Source organism: Ictidomys tridecemlineatus, chromosome 10, assembly GCF_052094955.1.
Source record: "Ictidomys tridecemlineatus isolate mIctTri1 chromosome 10, mIctTri1.hap1, whole genome shotgun sequence".
In the NCBI taxonomy this organism is placed as follows: Eukaryota; Metazoa; Chordata; class Mammalia; order Rodentia; family Sciuridae; genus Ictidomys; species Ictidomys tridecemlineatus.
In genome coordinates this window covers 108,893,947-108,921,644 of record NC_135486.1, presented here as the reverse complement: position 1 = coordinate 108,921,644, position 27,698 = coordinate 108,893,947, and the positions used below count along the sequence as shown (strand labels likewise).

Here is a 27,698-nt window from a genome sequence, read left to right as displayed (position 1 = left end):
GGGATCACAGGTGGTCACAGCGCTTGGTTGGGAGTCATTCTTGAGCCAACCATTCTTGTCTCTAGCTTTCCCCCATCCTTGTGGGTTTATGCTTTTCAGAGAAATTCCTCAACCATCATTTATTGGGTGTCTTGTGGGTGAAACGGGGTACTTGTGCATCTTTAATATTTAGCCAGAATGCCCAGAAAATCTAAGATTTCATTTTTGTTTACAGTAGGCAGAAAAAGCCAATACTTAAAACAATTGCTGTAAAACAACTCAGTAAAGCAAACCTACCTGGAAATACTACTCATGGTGTGCAAGTACTTTATTTTTTAAACTTCTGAACCCACTGGCTGGCCTCAGAGCCAAAATAATACATGAGAATCAAACTATCAACTCTCGCTGTTTAAACACCCAGGTGGTGTAAACACAGGCAGAGCCATAGGCTGAGGGAGCAGGAGTGGCCTTTGCTTACCTCCCGACCTGGCTCATCTTCATTTGAAGACAGAGCTCAGGGCTGCCCTTAGTACCCTGAGATATGGAAAAATAAACTATACACCTGTCATCCAAGTTCAGACCCACCTAAGTGGTAGCAGGACAAGACCCTGAGTGGGGGAAGGCTACAGTCCATTTAGGGTCTTCAAATGCCGTTGGATTCCTGCCCTTTTGGGGCCGTTCTTAGGTGGCGTGGGTCGGGGAGCTGCTTCCACCTGGCTTCCCCACATTGCTGTCTTGGCAGCCCCGTAGTCTTGGCACGCTTCCCTGACTCCTGATCCTGCTGCCACTATGATCAAAAGTAGTTCCAACGGACTGTTGAGTCATCTTGAAGCTCATTAAATTGAGTACCCATCAGATTCCTGTCAGTGGGCATCCAGTGTACTGGCATCATGGAAGTTATTTGCGCATTAAGTTGGTTTAAGAATTAATGTATGAATCCATTGTTCTGGGGCCATTCCCAGGATACCTGATTATACCACATCTGTATTAGAGACCCCTTGTCCTGGACAGGAGAGACAGGCTGCTCTGTCGGCCACCATGCTGTCCAAGGCTCTCATCAGGATGTCTGGCATGTGGTCTGTCAGCATCTTTGGGCCTATGAGTATTTTGCTGAATTCTGCTTCATGTGACCACCTTGCTCTATACCGAGCAGCAGCCCAGCAGCCAAACCTTCAACAGAGAAGAAAATACTAGCTAGTGAGCGTTTCTTGAGTTTGGTCTCCAGCACACGCTTTCTTCCCCTGGTGGTGAGTGCAGACCTGCACACCCTCACACTCACCTCCCTGAGTTGCCCTCTTCCTCCAGGTGGATGATCCTGCCAGGAGGATACAGAGGCGGGTACTTGGGTGGAGAGTCAAGTGGGGAATCACTGGAGGAGCTGTATGCTGGGGACCAGTGTGTCAGCAGACTCTGCTCCCCAAGAAGAGGCTGTGTCAGGTCTCCCTGGTCACCCCCATCCAGTTCGGTTGGGAAGTTATCAGGGTTCCCTCCAAACAGTTCGTACCAGCAGCCTTGCAGCAAGATCTTGTACTGAGGGCGAGAACCAAGACAGAACATTGGTCCTCTGAGGATCTGCCACCCTTACCAGAGGGATCTCACGGGACTGCTAGGTGGCAGCAACTCTCAGGTTCAGGAAGTTCTCTCAGCCAAACCACCTAAACCAGTGTTGGGTGCCTCTTGCGTGATAAAGCCAACATACTTGTAGCAATATTTAAAAACTATATTATGCATATTTTGATGAGAAAAATCACTGTTTATTTTGGTGGTGCTGGAGATGGGACCCCTGGGCCTTATGCCTTAATTCTTTTCATGAAATTTTGCAAATTAGTTTTACCCTGCCCTTAAAGATACTAGATACTAGTTTTTTTTTTTCTTTCTCTCTTTCTCAGGGTTGTGGGGAGCTAAAGATTGAACCGAGGGCCTTGCATATGCTCTTCCACTGAGCTACACCCCAGCCTTTAGAAACTACTTTCTAGGAAATTTGGAGAGGATGGCTGATACAAGGATAGTTTAGTTTTTTTCCTAATTAGCAACAAATCAAAAAAAAGTTGAAGTTAAAGAACTGAAGACACCTCTGCTGTGTGGGCTGTGATGGAAGGGGGGCCTCAGCTGTTCTTCAGGCACCTGAAGGCTATTTTTGCTAAAATCTCTGACTTCACTTGGGCCTACAAGTATCAAATGGGTGACTGGGATATGACCACTTGGCATCTCTGCCTTCATATTGTGTCTTTCTCCTTTGCTGCCTTAATCTTTGGGTCAGATTTTACTCAGCTTTGCATATAGACATATTGATCATCTGAGGAATGTTTTGTCCAGAACTATAAGGTTGATTTGACTTGAATTTGCCTAATGTCTGTGTCTGTCTGTCTCCCTACTCTAAGGCTAAAGACATATACCAGCTGCCATGATTGGAAAAACTGGACCATAAAAGGAATAAAAAGAGGTGGCACCTGAGTTCTGGAAGATCTTTACCTAATCTCAAAAAAGTCACGTGTTCCTCCCCTTTACTACCCAGTCTCTCACCATCATTAATCCTACCTGTGTCTGTAACCCTGGCCCCCTTAAGTGGAGAAGCTGATTCATGAGCAAAGCTCCCTCTTTTCCATTCTTTGGCTACTGAATAAAGATTTATTTCTCCTGTCAAAAAAAGAAAAAAGTGGGCTGGGGTTGTGGCTCAGTGGTAGAGTGCTCGCCTAGCACGTGCAAGGCCCTGGGTTCGATCCTCAGCACCACATAAAAATATATTGTGTCCAACTACAACTAAAAAAATAAATGTTTAAAAAACAAAAGAAATGATCATCTGCAACTCCATTATCCAAATAAGATCACATTTTGGAATTTGGTATATATTTTTCAAAATTTTAGTCAAAACCCAATCATACATGTCTATAAATAGCTCCTTGTCTCCTCTAAAATTAATTAATCTACAGCCGTACTAGGGACTGAATCCAGGGATACTTTACCATTGAGTTACATCCCCAGCCCTTTTTAGTAATTTTCAGACAGGGTCTGAATTGCCCAGGCTGGCCTCAAACTTGCGATCCTCCTGCCTCAGCCTTCTGAGATGCTAGGATTACAGGCATGTACCTGTTTTTTCAGTGCTGAGAATCAAACCCAGGGGTTGATGCATGCTAGGCAAGTGATCTACACTCCCGGCTTCTATCACTGTCTTTACAACTGCATAATATCTATAATGTGGACATAAAATCTGATTTAGCAGCCTTAAAATCTATTTTAAAATCTTATTTTCTTAAGCACAGACAGTATTTCCAAAAGCACCAGAATAGTCACAAAACAGGCCTAGGAAGTCTGGCAGAAGGCAAAACACTTCAATAGAACAGGATTATTCTGTTACAGTACTTCCTAACTGGCATTTCGTGTACTTGCTTTAGCCATTTGCTTTCTTAGGTATCAAAGTCCTGGACAAAAATCTGTTCAGAGGGCAGCAACAGAATTTAGGGCAACAGCTTAAAGTACCCTCCCTGAGGCTGAGTCCAGAGAGCTCCTGAGCTCCATAAGGTCTCTCCCTGCAGACCCTCTTAACACTGGTGCCCAGATTACCTTAGGCTTATTAGAGTGAGCAATCACTCGCAAGATCCTTTTCTTCAGATCTTCCAAGTTGGTCACACTTAACCTGTTTAGCAAAAGATGAGATTCAGACTCAGTACTCAGTATTTTCAACTACCCCAACCCACTGACCAACCATCCAGCACACTGACCTGGGAATCACATCCTTTCCCAGGACAAGTGACACAATGAAGTCCTTGGAGTACTCGTAAAGAGATTTGCTGAAAATTTTAAACAAGAGGCCAAGTCAGTCTTCTGCAGTTTCAGAGAGAAAAAAGCAACACTGCCAGGTCAGTGGGAGGTTGGTATAGCTCTTCTCTGGCCTCCAGGGGGGAGAAGTGGCTTGAGCCAGAGCAGCTCTCGCCAGGTTCTATTAGAGCCACACGGACATTCAATGAAGACTCCACAGCAAAGCGTCAGACTGGATCCAGAGAGCAGACCAAAGTACATGTTGACCTTTGGCCCTGCCACCCCACCTAGCAGAATCTACCTAAGAATGTAAGAGGCAAGAATGTAAGAGGACAGGCAGAAAGCTATTCATTGTGGTGCTACTTGAAAAGCAGAGGCTGGTCACCACCCAAACATCTGTCCACAGAAAACTGGGTCCAGCCTATAACCATCCAGTTGAGTTCTCTACTGCCGTGAGACAGGGTTCTGGGTACTGTTATGGTGCACTCAAAGATTATGCTGTTGGGGCTGAGGATGTGGCTCAAGCCGTAGCGCACTCGCCTGGCATGCATGCGGCTCGGGTTCGATCCTCAGCACCACATACAAAGATGTTGTGTCTGCCGAAAAACTAAAAAAAAAAAATAATACTAAAAAATTCTCTTAAAAAAAAAAAGATTATGCTGTTGAAGTTAAAGGAATAAAAATGAGGCACAAGAGCAGGTATAATAGCTGCCTTTAAGAAGAGGGCCGGTTGGGGCTGGGGATGTGGCTCAAGCGGTAGCGCGCTCGCCTGGCGTGCGTGCGGCCCGGGTTCGATCCTCAGCACCACATACCAACAAAGATGTTGTGTCCGCCGAGAACTAAACAATAAATGTTAAAAATTCTCTCTCTCTCTCTCTCTCTCTCTCTCCACTCTCTCTTTAAAAAAAAAAAAAAAAAAAAAAAAAAGAAGAGGGCCGGGGCTGGGGCTCAGTGGCAGAGCGCTTGCCTAGCACTTGTGAGACACTGGGTTGACCCTCAGCACCATATAAAAAAGTAAATTAAAAAAAAAGTTGAAGATATGCTTGATATATGATAATAAGGAAAAGTAAAAAATCAGACAGTTACTTCTGGAATGAAAGAAAGGACATTTTTGAGGGAACAGGATAGAAACTAAATTTCTCTGAATGTATCTGCTCTGTAGGGTTGTCTCTGGAACCATGTTAACATTTTGTTAATGTAATAATTAACATAATTAGAACATAATCAAATAACACAAATAATCTCTAAAATCAAAAACCAAATGGGATACATGAATCAGTTATTTCAAGTGACTTTAAACAACTGCAATTTGATCGTATATCCCTAGCAGGAGTAGATCCTATGAACAAACTAACTGCAAAGAACTCTGGAGCTACTTCTGATACTCACACTGTTGGAAGCTACATTAGTGTTACTATTCTCAATCCCTGATCTCTGTGTTTATACACACACCAGGAGAAGGGTTTGAACAAAACCATTCCCTGCCTCTTTCTGCTGAAAGGAGCCACAACTGACCCTGCATTACAGTCTCTTAAGTCCTGTTTTCCACAACAGGAACTGACACTCCTTGAAGTATGATTGATTCCAAATTTGAACAGAGAAAAAAACCATTAAGGCCATTTTAAGCCCAAAAGTTTAGGAGAGTTTGTTTTATCAGAAAGTGAGAAAACTAGCCGACAAATGGGGTTGGTCAAAGGCTGGAGAAACCAATCTGAAGGGACTCCCTGTGGCTGTGGCTGTGGCCGTGGCCGTGGCCAGGACAGCTCATATGTTGACAGGCTAAGGAGTCAATGTGGCCAGGGACTGTTTCCCAGCAGTGCTAGGTGGAAAGATCCCAGCATTTATGTATCTCTCTTGAATTTCCTGTACAAACTACGTACTTCAAAGTAAGCGATATTTGCAGATAGGTTTTGTCATACGGACAGGAAGTGCACCCTGAATCTGATCAAATCCTTCAGTATCATTTTCAAAGAACTACAAACAACCTAGGTGAGAGAGATAATGTTCAATGGCACTATGGATATATATCCAGAAGGGGACAAGTTCTTCAGCACACATGACGTGGTTTCTTCAACAAATACAGAAGAGAGGGTAAAATCTGTATGTTAAAAGACACAGGTACAGCCGGGAACAGTGGAGCACGTCTATAATCCCAGCGGCTCGGGAGGCTGAGGCAGGTGAATTGCGAGTTCAAAGCCAGCCTCAGCAAAAGTGAGGTGCTAAGCAACTCACTGAGACCTTGTCTCTAAATAAAATACAAAATAGGACTGGGGATATGGCTCAGTTGTCAAGTGCCCCTGAGTTCAGCCCCTGGAACCCACCTCCCTCCAAAAAAAAGACAGTTGCAAGGCAAATGCACCATATACAATGTAAGAACCTTGTTTTGGATACGAATACAGACAAACCAATTGTAAAACATTTAGGAGATAGCTGGGGAAACGTGTTTCTATTACTAGATATTAAGACATTATTAAAAAGAATTAAAGCTGGGTGGCTGGGTGCAGTGGAGCATGTGCCTGCAATCCCAGTTACTCCAGAGACTGCAGCTGTAGGATCTCAAGTCTGAGGCCAGCCTGGTCAACTTGGTGAGACCCCATCTAAAAAATAAAAAGGGCTGGGGATGTAGCACAGTGGTAGAGTGCCCCTGGTTCAATCCCCAGTTCACCCCCCAAAGCAAAACAAAACAAAATTACCAAGCCCTTTATCTTTTCTTCTTCTTCTTTTTTTTTTTTTTTTTTAGAGTTTTATAGTTACATGGAAATCAGTTTCAGTTTGTGATCCCCCTTTCTCAGCCCCTAACCCCTTTATGTTTTACTTATATTAGGGTTATTTACAGATAAAATGATATGCTCTCTCAGATTTGCTTCCAAGTTAACTCAGCTGTGGGGGATGTGGGAAGCAGGGTGAAGGTACATAAAAAGATGAGCCATATGTTGATAGATTACTGTACTGAAGCTAATTAAATAGAAGCTCACACAATGAACTCTCTCTACATGAATTTTTGGGATGAGGTTTCAGGCCCACCTTAAACTCCTAGGCTCAAGTAACCCCCTACTTGCCTCAGCCTCGTGGTAGCTGGGACAACAGGCACATACACTGCACCAGCTATGCTCCCTACTCTGAGTTTTTAATTTTATTTAAAAAATTGTGGGGCTGGGGTGTAGCTCAGTGGTAGAGCACTTGTCTACTACATCTAGGCCCTGGCTTCCATCCCTAGCACTGGGGGGGGGGGGGAGGAAGGATCTTTTATCTCTTCACTTTTCTATATTTTCCCAATTTTCTATAATTAGGCACAAGGCCCTTTTTTATTCTCTTATTTTTTATTCTTAATTTGTCTTTTTTTTTTTTTTTAACCGTAGTACAATTAAAAAAAAATAATCAGGGTGAAAGGTTACAGAGGACAGTCCAATCAGAATAATGAATCAGCAAAGAAAAATACTTTGTAAATTCATAAGAATGTCATTATTTATCCAGATCCATAGAATGTACACGTCCAAGAGACTCTCTAACACAAACTATGGATACTAGCTGACAGAGATGTGACAATGTAGGCTTATCAGAGGCGACAGGTGACAGCTGGGGGTGCTGACAATGGGGGAGGCTTGCAAGTGTGGGGGAGACAGGGACTTTCTGTACCTTTGCTCAATTCAGCTGTGAACCCAAATCTGCTCTAAAAAATAGTCTATTATAAAATGAATCTTAGATTTACATCATTTCAGCTCAAGAGGCTAAAGCGGGAGGATCAAGTTCAAAGTTAGCCTCAGCAATTTAGTGAGGCCCTAAGCAACATAGTAAGACCCTGTCTCAAAAAACGGCTGGGGATGTGACTCAGTGGTTAAGCACCTCTGGGTTCAATCCCTGGTTCCCTAAAAAAGATAAGTGGACCAGACAGCTTGTGGGTAGCCCCTGTTAAGCGCCGGACCGCATGGCATTACCTTAGCAGCCCTCGGGGTGGGGAGAAGGCATAGGCCCGGACTTGTGGGTAGGAGCTCCGGAGCATGATGGCCAACAGGGCAGCTGCTCCTGCGCCCAGGCTGTGCCCCACCACAACCAGCCGGTATTCCTGGAGGACGAAGAGCAGAGTGAGTAACTGCGAACAACACACGGCTAAAGACAGGGGAAGGAAAGAACAAAACAGGATCTCACGGGAGCGACGCTGAATGCTTGGCTCAGAATCCCATCATTGATGAGTCGTCGGTAAATGTATCTGGCAGCCTGAGCAATGCCCTGAAACAGACAGGCAGGTCAGCACGGCTCACACACAGGACCCCACAGTGTGCACTCACTGCTGACCTCCCCAACAGGACCCGACCCAGCGGTCAGGGGCCCTCCTGTTCTCTGCTGCCTTCCTGGCACCTGGGCCAGACCCTGGCATGAAACAGGTGCTCACTACATACATAGTCGATTATAAAATGAATAAAAAAAATAATCAGGATGCCCCCAGGTGTGGGAGACCAACCTTACACATGACTGAGTGCTGAGGTGCTCAGTCACAGAAAAGAGGCAGACTGTCCACTTTTGAACAATGTTAAAGCTTACAATACAGTTATCTTTTAGTTTTATTTTTGGTACTGGGGATTGAACCTAGGGATGCTTAACCACTGAGCCACATCCCCAGTCCTTTTTATTTTTTATTTTGAGATAGGGTCTTGCTAAGCTGCTGAGGCAGGCCGAGACCCTCCAGTCTCAGCCTTCTGAGTCACTGGGATTACAGGTGTGTCATCATGTCTAGCTACAATACAGTCCTTAACCAATGACACCGAGTATCCCCTGGCTCTACAAAGGCCAAAAAAAAAAAAAAAAGTTCATCAAAAGTGAGTTCTAGGAAGTTCAGGTTTGGGCTTAACTCCAAAGAATAAATTCTAAAACTTTCTAATACAGCTATTTAGCTGTTTTACATCAGAGGCTCCTTGAATTATGCAGTCCCAACAGAGGAGACAACCCTGCTGGCCAGTCCACTTGTGGACAGCCTTCTCATGACAGTTTCTCTGCCAGGCCCCAGACAAGAGGGCCTTGCCCTGTCCTTGTGTGGCTCACAGTCTATGAGGAGGAGGGAAGATGGGAGACTGATTGTGATCATCTCTACAACAGCTGCAAATAAGATTGCGTAATGTGCTAATTCTGCAAGCAGAACACCACACAGGATGGATCAATCGGAAGCTCTGACACTCAGGGCTTCCTGACCCCAACTCCAGACTGCCCCATGGTTCCCTCTAGGCGCTGTTTATCATGTTCCTACCCTTGGCTAGTTCTGCACACAGAGCCAAAGAGACCGTGGCACATGGTAACAAGGGAATGCCGAGATGGCTCCCGGAGGCACGGGGCTGGGCTCTGACCACTGAGGACAGCGGCAGGGCCAAGAGCAGACAGCAGGCCTGGGGCAGCGGCGCTCCAGCCGGAGGACGAACTGTACTGGAGATGGCAACTGGTGTGAGGCAGAGGCCTTCGCTTGTGGTCACAGAAAGCCTTTCTCTGAAAAGAGCCCATGAGTTCTGAAGGCCTCCAGGGCTCCCTGAGGTGTTCAAAATTCTTCACACACACAATAACAGTTAAACTGCAGTCTTTTGTGAATTGATGCACAAAAGGACAGCTAAAGGTTAAAGAAAAAATTCCCACTGGGAGTGTCTCCGGGCAGAGCCCTTGCCCAGCACGCTTGAGGCTCAGGTTCAGTGCACAGCCCTCACTCACACTCACACTCGTCCATTTTAAGTGATGACTACAGAAGTAGCACCTGTTCATAACAAGGATATAAAAGCAAGTCAAGTCCTTGCCTTCCTCTGACCTTTGGAAGTGAGTCATTCCAACTTTCCCTAAATGTTAACAAACTGCTCTGCAAACGTCATGAGTCATCAGGGAAATGCCAACCAAAACTACAGCGAGATGCCGCTTCACACCCCCAGGACAGCTATCATCAAAGCCTGCAAATAACAAGTGCTGACGAGGAGGCAGAGAAAATGTAAAATGCCGCAGTCACTGTGGGCTCACTTGTGCTTCCTCACCTTCAAACACAGGATCAGCACACGACCTAGCAACTGCGCTCCGAGGTACCAACCCCAAGATTGAAACGAAAGGAGGAACTTGAACAGATGTTTGCACACCCATGTTTACAGCCATACCAGTCACAACAGCCAAAGGTGGACACACCTCAAGTGTCCACGGGCGGGTGAGTGGGTGGACGAAGCGAGCACAGCCATACGATGCACAATTGTGAAGATTTAAAAAGAACGAAATTCCGATACATTCCACAATGTGGATGGACCCTGAACACTGTACTAAGTGAAAGAAGTCAATTGCAAAAGGGCAAACCTGGACGAATCCACCTACGTGAGGTTCCCAGAACACACAAATCCAAAGAGACTACACAGGACAGACGTTCCCAAGGGCTGCAGAGGGGGCTGTTAGTGTTTAATGCGTACAGACTTTATGGTGGGGATGATAAAAAATTCTGGGTAGAGGGCTGGGGCTGTAGCTCAGTAGTAGAGCACTTGTGTAGCATGCGTAAGGCACTGGGTTTGATCCTCAGCACCACATAGAAATAAATAAGTAAAATAAAGGCATTCTGTCCATCTACAACTACAAAAAAATATTTTAAAAAAATCCTGGGTAGAGATAGTGATGATGGGTACACAGCATTATGCAAACACTTAATGCCACTGAATTGTACATTTACCAATGGTTAAAATTAGTCAGGTGTGGTGGTTCATGCCCCTAACCCCAGCAGCTTGGGAGGCTGAGGCAGGAGGATCACAAACTGAAGGCCAGCCTCAGCATCTCAGCAAAACCCTTTATAAAAAAAATAAAAAGGGCTGGGGATGTGGTTAAGTGGCAAATTGCCTCTGGGTTCAATCCCCAGTACCCCAAATATAAAACAAATGGTTAACATAACAAATATTATGTATATTATTATGTATATTTCACTATCACCAAAGAAATGAAAAAAATAGAATACTATAAGCATGGTTTAAAAATCTAAGGCTGTGCTCCGAGCGCGTGGGGGCTTCTTTGTCCCATCAGGTGGTGCTCCTGTGCCCCACCCCACGGCACAGTGAGAAACGGAGGCCCTGGCTCCTGACACATCCAGAGAACTTGTGAGATAGTATGCGGCACTGCCAAGGTGTCCCTGCCTCTGTGGCAGGAGCTCTTTCTCTGCTGCTCTGTATTGCACAAGAGCTTTGTCACCGTGACAGTGGACTCTAATTAAGAGGGAAGGAAAGCCACAGCGTTTCTGGCTCACACGCCCAGTCTGACACTCCAATAACTATGTGGCTTCATAAGTTACTCCGCCTCTTTGACCCAGTTTCTAAAACATATACACACGCCACCCGTAGGTCTGGTGCGGGGACCACGACAGTAAGAACTAGCACTTGCTGTGCGCGGCAGCTGGCATGTGGTGACTGTCACTCCATTAGCGCTGACAGAACCTGCGACTCCACTGTACCTTGTGTGCCACACAGTCCTGCACCTCAGCCTCCAGGTGGAGGCTCTCGCTCTCTGCAGACAGATCGGTGAGGATGTCCTATAAAAAAGGCACAGACAGGAGAAGTGTCAGCCTGTGGTGTGCACTCATGTCCTCTGAGGGATAGTGGGTGGCAGGCTCCTGGTCAGATTGCTTATAAGGGACCCTGGGATGCTTGACCTCAGCAGAAATGCCCACGAGTCAGGCAGGCCCGGAGGCCTTGAGGGCAGCAGCTTGGAACAAGGCATGTACCTGAAGGGACTGTGGGTACATCCAAGTCATCCTATACCCAACAGACTGTACAGAGTCCATAGACCCTCAGAGCACAGAGCCTGTACCAGGTTTTTTTTATCTTATTTTTTTGGTACCAGAAATTGAATTCAGGGGCACTCAGCCACTGAGCCACATCCCCAGCCCTATTTTATATTTTATTTAGAGACAGAGTCTCACTGAGATGCTTAGTGACTCCATGTTGCTGAGGCTGGCTTTGAATTTTCGATCCTCCTGCCTCAGCCTCCTGAGCTGCTGGGATTATAGGCAGGTGCCACCATGCCCAACTGTATCAGGATTTTGAACAAAGCACTGCTCCTGTCCTGAGGCCCACAGTCAAGAGCTAAACTCTGGCTGCTTGCTGGGATGAGGCTCCACACCTACACTGCACAAAGCCCCTCAGGTGATCTGCATGGGCTTCATACTAAAAGCAGCAGGAAGCATGGGCAGTTTTTGAAAAGGATGGGAAAGGACACACTGGGAAGATGAGAGCTGAGACAGGGATGGAGATGGGGCCTTTCCACTGTAAGAGGAGGCCTGGACAGAATGAGGGCCATGGTGCTGGGAACAGAGGACATGGCCAGAGGCCAGGGCTAGAACTTCACACAGAATGGACGGGGCAGTGACCAGAGAAAGCAAGGACAACTCCATTGTTTCTTCAGGAGCAACTGGGGGGTGCTGGCAGAGTGGGCATAAACAGGAAGTCCTGAGGAAGCTCAGGCCTGGGAGGGCGGAGGGTCCTGGGAGACCCAGATGGCCTTGAAGGTGCAAGTATGGGGTGCTGGGAACCAGGTGCGGGCACCCCAGAGTTGGCCCACAGCAGAAGAGGGCTGAGGGCACAAGCTGTGGAGTCTCAGTACATTTTATGGGTCAGCAGAGAAGTATGAGGAAGTGAGAGAGAGGAGCAGTCAAGAAGGAACCGGAAAGCACGCCGAGAGAGGGGAAGAAATGCTGCTCTGGGATGGAGAACAAGGGAGGGGCCGCTGGGCAGGGGGAGACCAAGGGGGCCTACAGCTGCCTGGGGACTGGCAAGAGGACTGGGCCAGTGAGGAACCGGAAGAGGAACTTGGGAAGCATCATGTGACTTTCAACAGCAAGACTCAACTAGTCCTCTCTGGCTATGGGCACAGGAGATTTGAGGGGTGGTCCCTTGGGTTTGGGGCCTTGGCCACATATCCAGGCAAGTTTCAGAAGGGGAACTAAACAGGTGCTCCTCTCAGAGCCCCCCTAGATGGGGACGAACCTGCTGGCATCTCTGCTCCCAACAATCCCACAGTGTTTTGAAAAGGGAGCATTTCACAATTCTGGATTTGCTTCCGCATTTTCTGTCAGGGCGTTTCCCTGTGGTTTTGCTGTTGCCTAACAACGTTTCCTTCATTTTGAGCGAGGGTGCCTAGCTGATCTGTACTCCCTGCTCCCAGCACAGTCCCTCCACCCCCACCCCCGTCTAATTTGTCAGGGTCCAGTGTTACCTGGAGAGACATGGTCCCTCTCACAGCGACCACGACGGCCTCCTTCCTGTGGTCCAGAGCCACCAAGAAGGGCAGCTCATACACCTGAAGGATGAGAAACAGTGTGAGGCCTACATAATGGAAACATGCACCTAACGATACAACGTTAGAACATGTCTGCATCCCTTGCAATTGCCACAAGAAACCTGGAGGAAACACATCCACCTCGTCCTCATCAACCAGGGCTCCACTTGACACTACACACCAAAGGCCTTCATTAAACACTCAACTGTCATGACCAGCGGTTTTCTTTCTTAGCCTCTCTCACCCCTGCCAGTAGGTCAAATCTACTGTGAAGCTCCCTGGTGGGTTCAAGGCTCACTTCACCTCCCTCATCTGGGTCCCGGCAACAATGATCGTTCATTCGATGGATAAATTCAGTCTTGTGCTGAGCAGCTACAGGCCATCCCTGGAGGCCAGGACCACAGGTGCTAGCCACCAGATTCTCAGGCTGCACTATCTTGTCACCTACTGGAGTCAGGTGAGACAGCATGGTATCTCTGATGAACCCTTTATGTTCTACCTTGTGTTAAACCTGGGTTTTAAACCTGGATCCATGGACTTGTGTGAGAGTCAAGGGGGGGTTTGTGAACTCCTGAAACAGTACACAAGAATTGGGGTGAGTGTGTGTCTCTGAATTATATAAAGGATAATTCCTAATTCCCACTGGAATCTCAAAGGACTCTAGGATGCAAAATTAGTTAAGAGCCCCTGTTTGATACTGCACCTTGTCATGAAAGCTTATGTGAATGAAGTCCCTGTATTGTAGCCTCGTCGTTTGCAGGATGGAGCTGAAATGGCAGTTGAGCTGATCACCTCCAACCAAGTCATATTCTGTTGTTCTGCTTCTGCAACTAAAAAGAGGGCAAAGAGGTTACGGAGGAGCTGTTCCGAGCTGAGGGAGACTATGCAGAAGAGTTGGGGCTGCAGATGGTGCGCAGTGGCACAGCTCTTGCCTTCCACGCACGAGGGCTGGGTTCTGTACCCAGCATGCAAACAAAAAAGGGAGCTGTGACAACCACAGTGAAAAGTACCATCCCCGGTGGAGGAAAAATCATGAAGAGGGATATTACTGATTGCAAATTAGTTAATAATCAGAGATAAACTTCTTCAATTTTATTTTACAATTTTATTGGAGGTCTGTAAAAGAATGTCCTGAGAAAATTCAGGCTGAAGTAAAAAAGCATGGAGTAATAAGTAAATCTTGAACGGTTCAGGGAAAAAGAAATATGCCCATGGAGAGAGGCTGACAGAGTACACATGGGATGAGTCAGAACTGGTGGCTCCAGATAAAGGATTGAGGGATGTCTTTGGTCACCTTTGTTGCTTTTTTTTTTTTCCCTTCAATACCAGAGATCAAACCCACCAGGGATGCTCTGCCACAAAGATATATCCCCAGCCCTCCCCTTTTTACTTTGAGACAGGGTCTATGTTAAGTTGCCTAGGCTGGCCTTGAACTCAATCCTACCACAGCCTCCTGAGTGGCTGAGATTCTGAGGTGTGTGCCACCATGACCAACTTGAAAACTTCTGATTTCAAAATAAAACTTTCTTTTTTTTTTAAAAAAAGGACAAATGTGGACATGGAAGCCTCACCCCAAGCCAACCTACCAGTCACCTCCAATCTTGCACAGTCCTGTAAATGGGTTTCTATAAATGTAGAGAGGCCACCCATAGGCAGCTGCTGCAAACTGCATATAATGATGGCAATTTTCTAATTCTGCATCCAAATCAGCTTCCTGTAAGAGAAGGGGGGGAAAAAAAAAGCTTTCATTTAGAGGAACTCATTACAGGGAGGATGAACACACTAAGATCTTAAAACTGAGAACTCTAATTCCTCATTCTTCCCACTCTTTCCTCACTGACCAGAACTCTCAGAGAACTTCTGCAGGGAAAATCAATCCTTAAATACAGACTAGATGGACCCCAAAACGCAGGGAGTACGGAGGGAGCTAACATCAAAAAGACCGAGGATTCTTCTGACTCCTGCCTGGAGACATTAGCAAGGTTCTAACTGCAAGAGGTACTGCCAAGAAATGGGTGTTTCAGCAAGGAGCAGGGAAACACAAGTAGTCTGTTTGCAGTTTTCACTTTTGAAAGCATAAAAATCTATGGCAGATGGGGCTAGGGCTCAGCAGTAGCGCACTTGCCTGGCATGTGTGAGGCACTGGGTTTGATTCTCAGCACCACATACAAATAAATAAAGGTCTATCAAAACTAAAAAAAAAAAGAAAATTTTAAAAATCTATGGCAGAAAACCACCATAAAGCAAAGATGAACTATTTCTATCCCTCAGAGAAGAAAGCACGCACCCCCAGGAGGTAGGAACCAGGCTCAAGTCCCACCCTAGAAGGAATTTTTCTGGTACACAGAATCCAACAGTGAGTTTCCTAAAACAGAGGGCCTTGAAAACATGATGGATGGTAAATTGGCTGAGAATGGGCTTCCACCTCCTGGACTCCAGATGAGGAGCTGCCTCACAGACAGGTGATAAAGTACAAGGAGAAGCCACAAACTGGATTCAACTGCTATTGAAATTGCTTGTGGCTAATTGTGTCTCTTTGAAGATCAACACAGAGGTGTGAGTGTCAAAACTGTCAATCCAACAGAAATTCAGGGTTACCTGGGAGTCCCCTGGGGAGTGGCTGATCACCTCACTAGGCTCCTGGCTGTTGCTCACATTGTCCTGTTGCTGGTGGAGAAGGGCGAGACCCGCCGCGATGTCACTGGGCACCAGATCTGTGTCCTGGGAAAGAAATCAAAATGGCCCGTCATTAAAATCCAGCAGGAACTACCCAGTAACTCCTTAAAATTCATTTTACACTATTTACAGGCACATGTGGACACACATAGATATAATGACATGTACAAGTCATTGAAGAAGCAATTTCCTTGTAGGACTCTTTCTATATGTGAGCTTAATATTTTTTCATATCTTGTTCTCAGACAAATCTACAATTATTCGTTTTAAAACTTCCACTTCAAGTGACTTAACTATTTCTAGTCTATTTTAAATCTTTTATAAAGTCGAGGAGTAAATGGGTAAATCCTCCACCATTTTAGTAATGCACAATTTGAACCCAAGCTTACACCATCATTTCAAGTTGGTGTGAAAGTTTTTTAAAAAGTATTTTTTTAGTTGTAGATGGACACAATATCTTTATTTTATGTATTTATTTTAATGTGGTGCTGAGGATCAATCCTAGTGCCTCATGCATGTGAGGCAAGTGCTCTACCACTGAGCCATAACTCCAGCCCCGCTGTAAAAGTTTTGTTAAAACAGTCTACAGCAGAGATTTACGAGGCTGAATGTATGCTTACTGGGTGCAGCATACAGTAAAAGAAACCCCAAACAAGAAAAGCAACAGAGCTGTCCTCTGGAGTCTGACCTTACCCCTTACCCTTTTTCTTCAGGACAGATATGGAGGAGCAGAAGTCCTCTACCAACAGCAGGCACTTCTAGCACACAAGAAAGGACCATGTACTGGTCATTGGGCCTCTGGGTCATCAGTTCTGCCTATGATGAAGAATAAGAAATCCTGAGAATATCCAGCTTCTCTTCTTCCTCCTTCTAAATATCTTTAGATATTGGTTGAAGCACTCCTTCAAGATTCAGGGGAACACCCTTCTCTAATCTCCTTGAGGCTGCTGTGGCCTGGTGTCAGGCTCTGGGGCCAGCCCTGAATAGTACAAAGTCGGGCACCAGTGAGAAGTGAGAGAGAGAGAGAGAGGAAGATATGGAGGATGTTGACACTTTTCTTCCTTACTTGGTCTCAATATAGAAAATAACAGCAGTTTATCAGAGAACATTACATGAAAAGACAAAATCATACACCAAATACGAAAGAAAAAAAAATATTTTCAAATCAGTAGAAGGCTCTAGAATGACATTCTTTTGTATCGCCTCACTTCAAGCTTTCTTTCAAAAGTAGAGTAGTCTATCATTTCCATCATGATATGAAGTGGTAAGAAATCACAGGTATTACCCTGGATGCATGACTCTGCCTATGCAGGTAGGTATCCACTGAGTCAGCTGGACAGAGGATGTATAAGAAGACAACTAGAAAATCATTCTCGAAATGTACAGCTTCCTTATTCCTTAAAAATGAATTCAAGATCTTGACAGTATAAACCTGGCACAGTGAAACACATCTGTAATCGAAGCTATTCAGGAAGCTGAGGCAGAAGGATCAAAAGTTTGAGGATAGACTTGGCGACTTAGTGAGACCCTGCCTCAAACATAAAGTAAAGAGCGCTGGGGATATGGCTCAATGGTAGAGCACTTTCCTAGCATGTGCGAGGCTCTGGGTTCCATCTGCAGTATTGGAAAAAATCTCTCAACAATGCAATGAACAGGTGTCAATGACAGGACGCACCTGACTAGCGAGATAGAGTTTGAGATAGCCTGGCCCCTGCAGTTAATGGCTCCCCAGAGCATTCATCCCAGACACAGTGTCTGCCCCCAGCCCCATGCCCAAAGGTTCCAGGTTCTCAAATGCCACTTTGGAAGACTAGGGGGCTCAGCTCAAGATGCAGTGCGCTCATCTTCACAGAGAAGCATTTACTGAAACAGAAGAAAGAGACCAAACCATATCCCTTCAGCTTACTGAAAAGTAGGTTGAGAAAAGCTCTGCCGTACTCGAAAAAGCAACTCGAGTATGGTCGTCTTTCCCAATGCAACAGCACAAGAACTTGATTCTGGTTTCCCACACGCTTGTAGCTGCTGTCTTGAGGCCATTAAGTAACTGGCTTGAATCATTACTATCCGGGTGACTGGGACCAGCCGAGGAATATGGGGCCATTTTCCCCCCCAGTGGGTCAAAGACAATGATAATGGTGACCACCGTGGCGGCGATGATGATCCAACTGCAAAACAGAGAGTGGAAAAGGCTCAGTGACGGTGGGCCCCACCTCCAGATGGCTCAGCCCCTGCATCTCTACAGAGGTGCTCCTTCCCGAGGAGGATGTGGATTTCCCAGATCCTGACTGAGGTGAGCAACTCAGTTCTTCAAGAAAGTTCCTCATAGCTAACCCAGGCCCCATAAAGATTAGAGTAGTAAAAATAAAGAAACAAAGGAAACAGAACTATTTGGTGGGCAGAGCTGCAGTATGAACACAGAAGCAGCTGGAACTAGCTCTTCACAGCACTACCTTTACCAAAAGAATTTCCATATTGTGCGCTACCCCATAGTTCTTTTGTTCATGTGTTTACATATTTCTAGGTTGCCCTACTGTGCGCTTGCGCCCCACCGAGTTTATGGAGTGTGCTGCTGGGAAGATGCATATGGGTGAGGCGACTCTGCTGCCCCCTGGTGGTATGGCTGAGGAAAGGCAGCAACAGCAGGAGCCCATTACTCAGAACAGGAGGAGATGGAATTAGATCATCTGTCAATTTTTAGCTTAGAATATATGAAACCATATTATAAACCTTACTACATTATTATTCCCTGATGCCACTCCTGTCACTCTATTTTTTCTCATCCTACTTTTAGTTTTGGTCGTCTGTAGTCTTCCTTTTTAGAAGAGAGGGAATGCAAAAAAATGAGAACTAGTAAGAAATAAAACATCGACAAATATATAAGGGAAAACGAATTATTTCTCATGTACAAACCAGTGTCTCTTAAGGTTCCATGAGTCACTCAATCTGATTCTAATTCTGCTAGGAAGCCAATAGACACTGGGCTACCTGTCCTGTTTCTCAGAAAGACTTGTTCTCCTGCCTCCCAAAGGCATCTGTGATGAGAAAAAAACTAAGAGAAGACAGAAGGCCTCACCTGACAACGACGGTTGCTACGATGCCATTCACAACAGTCCTGTCACACTGGACGCCCTCTGTTACCCAGGCTGCCCCCAGAGAAGCCCAGACCATCTCCGGCAAAAAGAGCGCTAAGCGGATGTACAGCAGCTTAGACATCGACTTCCGTGGTCCAGGGTTACAAATGGTTCCTGAAATACAGAAAATAACCAAGGGCTCACTTACCTCTTCAGAGAAGAGCTTTCCTTCCACATAAGTACAGCTAAGGGGGCACACATCTGTGCACACCCACACCCGTCTTGGTAAGCATTGCCCTCACTGGAGAGCAGCTGACAAGGTGAAGCCTGACTCATAACAAAAAGCCTGATTCATTTCTCAGCTTCAATGGGGGTTAAAGCTCTAACTGGGGTGAACACATAATCACTGCCCAAATGGAGAGAATTCTGAGAGCAAAAGGGGACACTGTTAATAATCAGGCTGGGGCAACAGGCACGCCATAGGGCTGTCCCAGACCAGCAGGATACAGTCCCTCAGGTTCTTTTTATGTTTTGCTTTAATTTGGACCAGGGGATTGATCCCAGAGGTGCTTTACCACTGAGCTACCTCCCCAGCACTTTTTATTTTTTGAGACAGGGTCTTGCTAAGTTACTTAGGGCCTAAGTTGCTAAGGCTGACCTCAAACTTGAAACTCTCAAGGATTACAGGTGTGCTTGCCTGGTGCATTGCCCAGGTTCTGATAGTCAGAAAAACAAACTCCACACTCACAGAAAATTGTGCTGTCCAAAGCACCATTCTAAACCCTGTATGTCTGTTATTCTTTAATCTTCATGAACTGTGATTTAGTCATTATACCATTTTACAAATGAGGAAACTAAGACTCAGAGTAAGAAGTACTTTCTGAAATATAATCTGGGTCTGTAAGACGGGGGACGGGGGCTCTTTGACTTGTAGTCCTCACTTTGGGGAAGTTAACTACTCTTTTTTGTTTAGTGCTAAAGATGGAAGCCAAGGTCTTTCCCATGCTAAGCAGGAGCTCTACCACTGAACTATACCCCTGTTCCCGGAAGTAAAAAGTCTGATGTGTGGGACCCCTTGAGGAGGGCTGATATTGAGACATGACATTTTTATTGTATTTGTAAAACAAATCCAAGTATCAGTAGAGGTCTTCAGTAGAGGTTCCCGAAATACAGAAAATAACCAACGGCTCACTTCCCTCTTTAGAAAAGAGCTTCCCTTCCATTTAAGTACAGCTAAGGGGGCACACATCTGTGCACACATGCTAGGCAAGTGCTCTACCACTGTGTTTAAATTCTTTTTTTTTTTTTTTAAAGAGAGAGTGAGAGAGGAGAGAGAGAGTGAGAGAGAGAGAGAATTTTTAACATTTATTTTTTAGTTCTCGGCGGACACAACATCTTTGTTGGTATGTGGTGCTGAGGATCGAACCCGGGCCGCACGCATGCCAGGCGAGCGCGCTACCGCTTGAGCCACATCCCCAGCCCCTGTTTAAATTCTTGATGTAAAACATCAACTCCTTTTGGGAAAAAGTGGGGATACACTTATCTAAGTAACATAAAAATACCAAATGATTAAAACAAAAGCAATATTGAAAAAAAAATCTACGATCTAAAGAATGACATGGTAAAGAAATAGTCTTTAAATTTCAAAAATTATCCTCTGTTAATATTTTTAAGTGAGAATTAGAGTCTCACTTAAAAATATTAGGCATTCTCTGGACTCATTTATGGCACAAAGATAAATTTTATAAAATAATTGTTTCTAATAGTTCTCTCTCTCTGAGGGACAGATAAAGAAGCAGATCTGTAAAAACAGTTCCACATAACTGACCCTCCTAGAGAAACAGAAAACAGTACCCTGACACTGCCTCCAGGGGAGCTGGGACCCTCAACAAGAACATGTCTTAACACCATATGTCCCAACGCTATCTGAAACGCCAACAGTGACAACAGCTACAAATGCTGCATTAAAGAAATACACACATAGACGAGGAAGCAAAATGGAGTGCTTCAGATCAAGGTTCCAGAAAAGACATGAGACACTGAAGGTCCCTTTCCATAGTTACACCTGCCTAAGAGAAAAGTGAATGTGCAAATAAAGATAGAGTCTTCCCAGTCTCACACTTTTTTAAAAAATATTTTTCTCAGTTGTAATGGACCTTTCTTTTATTTATTTATATGTGGTGCTGAGAACTGAACCCAGTGCCTCATACATGCTAGGCAAGTGCTCTACCACTGAGCCACAGCCCAGCCCTAACCAAAGCCTCTTATAGTAGATATGAAGTTAAACTAGTACATCCACACCTTGCAATACTGCTCAGCAATAAAAAGATAAACCAACAAGGTGTGGTGGCACACACCTGCAATCTCAGCTACTCAAGAGGCTGAGGCAAGAGGATCCCAAGTTCAAGGCCAGCCTCAGCAACTTAGTGAGACCTGTCTCAAAATAAAGAATTAAAAAAGGGCTGGGGACATAGCTCAGTGGTAGGGTCCCTCGATTCAACTGCCAGTGCCACTGAAGAAAAAAAAGAAATGACTCAATAATAGTGATCGCTCCCAACAAAGCTATATATTTACAACCAAGAAAAAGAGGATCAGTCTCTTGGATAAGGATGACTCAATTATTTTGTTCCAAATACTCCCTCTACAACGTGTGATATTTCTTTCAGAGAATATCAGTGTAAAGCTAAATACATATTGTCTTTCTGCTCAAATGACAGATTAATTACTAAGACTTGACTAATAAAACAAAAGGGGCAATGGAAGTTATCCTTGTACCAAGAATTAAAGTTACCAATGTGTTATTTTAAAATAGACCTGAAATTAAAATGTAAAAACAAACGAACAACACCCCCCCCCACACACACACAAATACACCTCACTGAATCAGTACAGAGGTAAAAAGTTCAAATAGGTCAAGTTGACAAAAACTCAATTTTAGGGTTGAGGTGTAGCTCAGTGGTAGAAAACTTGTCTAGCAGCATAATACCCAGGAATCCACCCCTAGTCCACAAAATAATGGTGATGATGATAATAATAAAAGTAAATTTTAAGCATTCCTCCCACCCCGGAACCCCAGTCCTCAGTTCCCTTCCCTAGAAGTAAGCCAGTAGCTGTGTCTCCTTCAGGGAGAGTCTGCACATAAACAAACACATATTACATTCTGTGGAAAAGACCAGCAAATGACATATGATGTCCTGGACCTTAGCCCACATGAAATCACCCTTTACTGTTCACAACTTATTTTCTCTTTCTTTTTCCCCCTCACCATCGTGCAACCTGCTTCAGTGCCAGCAGCCTAAAGGCAGAGGTCAGCAGTGGTTCTGGGCTCATCTGCCCCAGGCTGGGCACTATCAGAGGTCCAAGGGAAGGGGCTTGCCACAAATCCAAATCCAGGAATCACTTTCTCACGTAAAGGAGCACAGCAGACCATGACAAGGATGAAGTACAGTCCATCTAATCAGTGACCTTTGGATACACATAGTGTTATATGATGTTTTATCTCTAGGAACAGCATCTCAATGAAGATCCCTACAAGTGCACCTTTGCACAAGTCAATTATATAGGAAAAAAATAGATACACACACTCTTATTGCCATATTGGTCTCCCAAAGGACTCAACTAATTTACTTTCTCACCAACAAATGAGCTGCCTGAGGGCTGAGGATGTTGCTCAGGGCTCACCTAGCACGTTGAGGCCTTGGGTTCCACCCCAGCACGGAAAACAAAAAGAGCTGCCTGTTTCTACCCAGCATCACCATGCAAGGTTCTAAGGGATTTTATTTTGTGATTGAGGCTAAATATTTTATACATTTGAATTTGCTTTCTCTACTGCTCATGCTGTCTGCCTGTGTTTCTATTACCTGTGGGTTCCCTTCCTAATCACTGTAGAAATCCTTATATACTGAGGAGTCTCTTTCTTTGTCTCAGGTGTTACAATTGCCTTTTCCCATTTGTCCTTTTTTTTTTTTTAAGCCTTTTTTATGATATTCATCACTGAAATTTCTATAATGTTTTAATGACATTCAATAGTAATTACTTGTAATAACTTGGTAATTTAAAAAAATTTTTTTTGGTACTGAAATTGAACCCAGAGTTACTTTATCACTGAGCTACATCCCCAGCCCCTTTTTAAGATTTTTTTATTTTTGGCCAGGCATGGTGGTGCACACCTGTAATACCAGCAGCTTGGGAGGCTGAGGCAGGAGGCTTGCAAGTTCAAAGCCAGCCTCAGCAACTTAGCAAGGCCCTACCCAACTTAGTGAAACCTAAGTTGAGGAGGCTGGCCTTAAACTTATGATAATCCTGCCTAAGCTTCCCAAGCCACGAGGATTACAGGCCTGTGCCACCACACCTGGCTACAAATTGGTAATTAAATTGACAAGTTCTTATAAGATATTGCTTTTAGTTTATCTGGGATACCTCTAGAAACAAATATCAGAAAAATCTAACTCAAACTGGTTTAAAGGCAGGAAGAACCTGTGCAGACTCAAAGGACAGGTCCTGAGAAGTAGATGGGAATCAGGCTTCTCACGGGGCTGCCTCCTCAGTGTGTGGGTAGAGAAGCAGCACCACCCAGGACAGCCATGCTGATCTCTCCTACAGCAGCAAGGAAGCACTTCCCTAGAAACTTCCAGCACATGCTCCTGACTTTCAGTGGCCCACACTGGGTCCCACATCCACTCCTGAATCAATCACCCACATGTGAGGACCACCCTGAGCCTGGCTCACACCAGCTTTTCTCACACTGTTGGAATGTGAGGGGTGGGGATGGACTAAACAAAGCCAGGCTTGGTTAGGGAAGATGGTGGGGCAGGCAGCCCACAACTACAGTATGACCTGCAGAGGACTCCTGGGATCTGACCAGGGGTGTGATGGTGCAGGCATCATGCGAGCATTTAGGAGGAGTGAATAGGGGCACCCACCACAGAAATGCAAACGTGTCCTGACACCACCAAAAACAGTAGAAAAACATTTAAGAGGAAAGGGAGTTCACATTTAACTGTTCCAAATCTGAACCTCCCATAACAGTTAGAAACTCAGTGGTTCAAATGGAATGTGACTTGACAAAAAGGGCATGTGAATTAGAAAACGCTATGTCTAAAATGACACCTGTCCAAATACTTTATCTTTCAGAAAATCGGCCTTGACTGGGAAGTGTCACTGCACTGTCACTGCACTGGGAAGTGCCATGCTGTACACATTCAGTTCCTCCTTTCAGCATTTGTACCAATAAAACCCAGACTAGAGATCAACAGAGACCACAGAATGGAGACCTTCTTCAATCCAGACCCAACAGATCCACAGTTTGACTAAATACTGAAATACATAGAGCTCTGTTTTCTATATATTTCCATCATAAATGAGTGCATGCTCTGCTTCTTAGTGATCTGGAGCCCTAGGATCTTTTTCTTATTAAACATTTTACTAACATTTGTTTCAGCTGGTCATTCCTAACTGTCAGGACCTACACTCTATCACCCACTGTATAACTGTCCTTCCAGTTGGCCATCCACAATTGGACATATCTCACTGGAAGACTATAAGTTTAGCACATGCAAGGGCCTGGGGTCAATCCCCAGCACCCAAAAGAAAAAAAAAAAAGGATAATCTTTATATAATAATAATTTATAAAAGGATAATCTTTATATAATAATAATATAATCTTTATAAAGGATAATATATTTTTAGAGTAGACAATTATATTTTTAGAGTTGACAATTCTCCAAAACTGATATAAAAATAGCCAATAAGCACATGAAAGGATGGTCATCAAAAAATACAAATCAAAACCATGAGATACAATTTCCTGCTCACTAGGATGCCTATAATCAGAAAGTCTGATAATAATGTGTTGGTGAGGATAGGAAATTAGAACGCTTATACACACTGATATGAAAGCAAAAGGTGCAGCTGCTCAAAAGTCTGGCAAGTCTTGCCAAAAGGTTAAACTTAGAGTTACTACTTGACCCAGCAACTCCACTCCCAGGTACACATCTGAGAGAAATGAAAAGACACATCTATACAAAAACCTGCAAGCAAATGTTCAAAGTAGCATTATCTGTAGTAGCCCCCAATGGAAATCCAATGTTCACCAACCGTAGAGTGAGTAAAATGTGGTCTATCCTTCAATGTAACCTTATTTAGCCATAAGAAGGAATGGAATACTGAATGTGAATAACATGAATGAACCTTGAAAACATTATGCTAAGAAGCCAGACCAAAAGGCCAATTAAGGACAATTCTACTTCTGTGATGTCCAGAACAGGCAAATCTATGGAGAGAGAATGTAGACTAGTGGATGCCCAGGGCTAGGTGAACTGGGGGGGGGGGGAGAATAAGTGACTATTAATGGGTACATCTTTTGGAGATGATAAAAATATTCTGAGGTTGATTGTGGTGATAGTTGCACAATTCTGTTGGGCAAAAACCATTGACTTGTGCACTTTAAATGGGTGAGTTGCAGAGTATGCAAATTTCATTTCAATAAGGTTATTTAAATAAAAAATAGGTAACAAATAGGAAACTACTACCTTTCATGCTGACACACACGATGGCCGAAACAGTACATATAACAACTGCCAGAAGGACCATGAGGACGATCAAGTAACTGCTGAGAAGAACTCCTCCAGCACAGTCTAGCTTCTTTCTGTGCATGACATACAAGGTCAGAACGCCAATCCACCTGTCCAGAAACAGGGAGGGTCAGAATTGGAATCCAAGGAGCAGCTTTGTAAAACATGATTCAAAGAAGTAAAGAAAGTTAATATTTTTCAAAACAAGGCTGACTGTGAAATACAATTTTCATCAACAAAAGATCAAGCAAGTCAACAAAAGAGCATGGCTTTCTATACTTTCCATGCTTATACCATTGTTCTTATTCTGTGCATGCTATAATCCCTTTAAAATCACAAATAAGCAAATATAATGTGAGCTGCTGGAGGAAATATGCAACTGGTAAGCCAAAAATTATGTGTTTGCTAAATTACTAATAAGAATTTGGACATTGGTGGTTTAACAACAAGCACACTATAATCTGCAGTGTGTAATTCAAAACCAAGAGGGAAGGAACTAAACAGAAATGTAAAGATGTTCATGCTGAGCACAGATAAGACAGGAAAAGAGTAGTTTTGTGGCCCTGTGACTACAATTTTGTAATTCAGTGCAGAACAATGAAAGACAGCACTGAAAACCACAAAGTAATAATGACCCTGACCTATCCCTAGAGGTATTTTAGCAAAAGGCTGCCCAACACTTGGCAAGATTGCCTTATTACACAGATTCAAGCCCAGGCCTTTAAGAAGTAGAACTTGGGGGCTGGGGATTGACCTCAGTGGTAGAGTGCTCGTGTGAGACCCTGGATTTGAGGCCCTGGGTTTGAGTCCCGTGACCACCTGGAGGAATTAAAAAAGAAAAGAAAGAGGAAGGGGTACTGGACTAGATAACTGCTTTCTTCAGTTTTGTGAAATCAGGCCTTCATGTCTAGAAATAACAGGGAAATGACCTCAGAAAACCTGGCCCTGAAAACTAGAAAGTTCCTGAGAAGTAGCTCATAACTCTTGTTTTCAAATTCCTTTCCCCTTGAGAATCTACTGTTTGAGAACGATGATATTACTCCTTGCCCACACCCTTTGCGAACTGACTTCATGCACCAGTGTCGCTTCCCATTGGTTCCACACTCTGAAAGACAACACTTGAGGAGTCTTTCTGCTTCTCGAAAAATTCTGCCACCACCGGCTCAAGAATGCAACGAAGGGCATTATTTTCCAACTTTCGTATTGCAGGGCAGGAGCTTTGCTCTCCCACGCGGAGTTAGGGAATGAAGCAAGTGCACCCGGCTCCAGAAGCAGAGCTCGAGGCAATGGTATTTGGTCTGCAACGAGGACCCCTCTCCCGTGTGCCAGGTCTCAGCGTTGCAACCGGGCGCTGCTCGTGCCCTGTAGCGCCGACGTCCGGGCCGCGCACCTGACCCCGACACCGCCTTCCCTGTCCCGGCTTCTGCGGTCAGCAGGCTGGTACTTTTGTCACTGTCTCAAGGGACAGCGCGCCCCCAGCCCCTCCTCCGCGCGGTACAGTCGCCCGCAGAGCGGCCGCCCTTACCACAGCACTCGCAGGAACAGCTCGAAGAACCCGGGGAAAACCAAGTCGTCACTGGCGATGGCCCAGCGCCGGCCGAAAAGCACCATGCCCGGCATGGCGCAGGTCCACCAGCGCACCGAGCAGCTCCAAACCTTCCGGACTCCGCGGGCGAAGCGACTCGCGACTCCGCGCAGGCGCCCACGAGGGCGAGGCCTTGCGCAAGCTCGCTCCGAGCCGAGGCGCACGCGCAATAACCCCCACGTCGCCCCCCCCCTCCCGCCCCGCGGCCGTCTGCGCCTGCGCAGGCTCGCCGATCCAGCTGATGGCTGTTTACTTTTTAAATATAATACGAAATCTTATTTCTAAAATGAACTATCCAGATCAAAGTATAGCTCCCGAGAAGGCAAAGGACCCTCATACCTCTTTTTTAGCGATGAAAATGTTTCATATATAGAGAAGTTGGCCAGCACTTAAGGACTTACCAGGCATCCTTTTTTTTGGTACCGGGATGGAAACCAGATGCACTTAACCACTAACCACTGAGCCACATTAACCCTCTTTATATTTCATTTTGAGACAGGGTCTCGCTAAGTTGCTGAGGCTGGCTTTGAGCTCGTGCTCCTCCTGCCTCAGCCTCCCCAGTTGCTGGGATTACAGGTGTGCGCCGGCCCCCTCGGCCCTACCGAGCATCTTTAACAAGGGATAACATCCTACCGTTTTGCCTCATGGCTTTTGAAAAAGTAAAGATCTTTTTATATTATTTTCTGTTCTTTTAGGTTTAACTTCACCATTTGCACGTTGCAGGAAGCAGTCTAAGAGACGTGGCATTTCATCATGAATTTATATTAACTTGGAGAAATTTATCTTAAATCTTTGATT

The 27,698-nt window shown here is 45.0% G+C and overlaps 1 protein-coding gene across 1 annotated transcript; it reads right to left on the bottom strand.

Moving 5' to 3' along the window:
- Positions 1–289: 289 nt before the first annotated feature.
- Positions 290–27,020, bottom strand: Daglb (diacylglycerol lipase beta). Its single transcript, XM_005339709.5, has 15 exons — positions 26,841–27,020; positions 25,274–25,425; positions 18,746–18,917; positions 17,579–17,837; positions 15,595–15,717; positions 14,583–14,710; positions 13,700–13,826; positions 12,934–13,017; positions 11,174–11,251; positions 7,882–7,962; positions 7,671–7,798; positions 3,699–3,767; positions 3,541–3,613; positions 1,259–1,509; positions 290–1,149 (listed from the first exon to the last, which is right to left on the bottom strand). The coding sequence occupies exons 1-15, from the start codon at positions 26,933–26,935 to the stop codon at positions 951–953; spliced, it is 2,019 nt and encodes a 672-aa protein (XP_005339766.1). The 5' UTR covers positions 26,936–27,020; the 3' UTR covers positions 290–950.
- Positions 27,021–27,698: the final 678 nt, after the last annotated feature.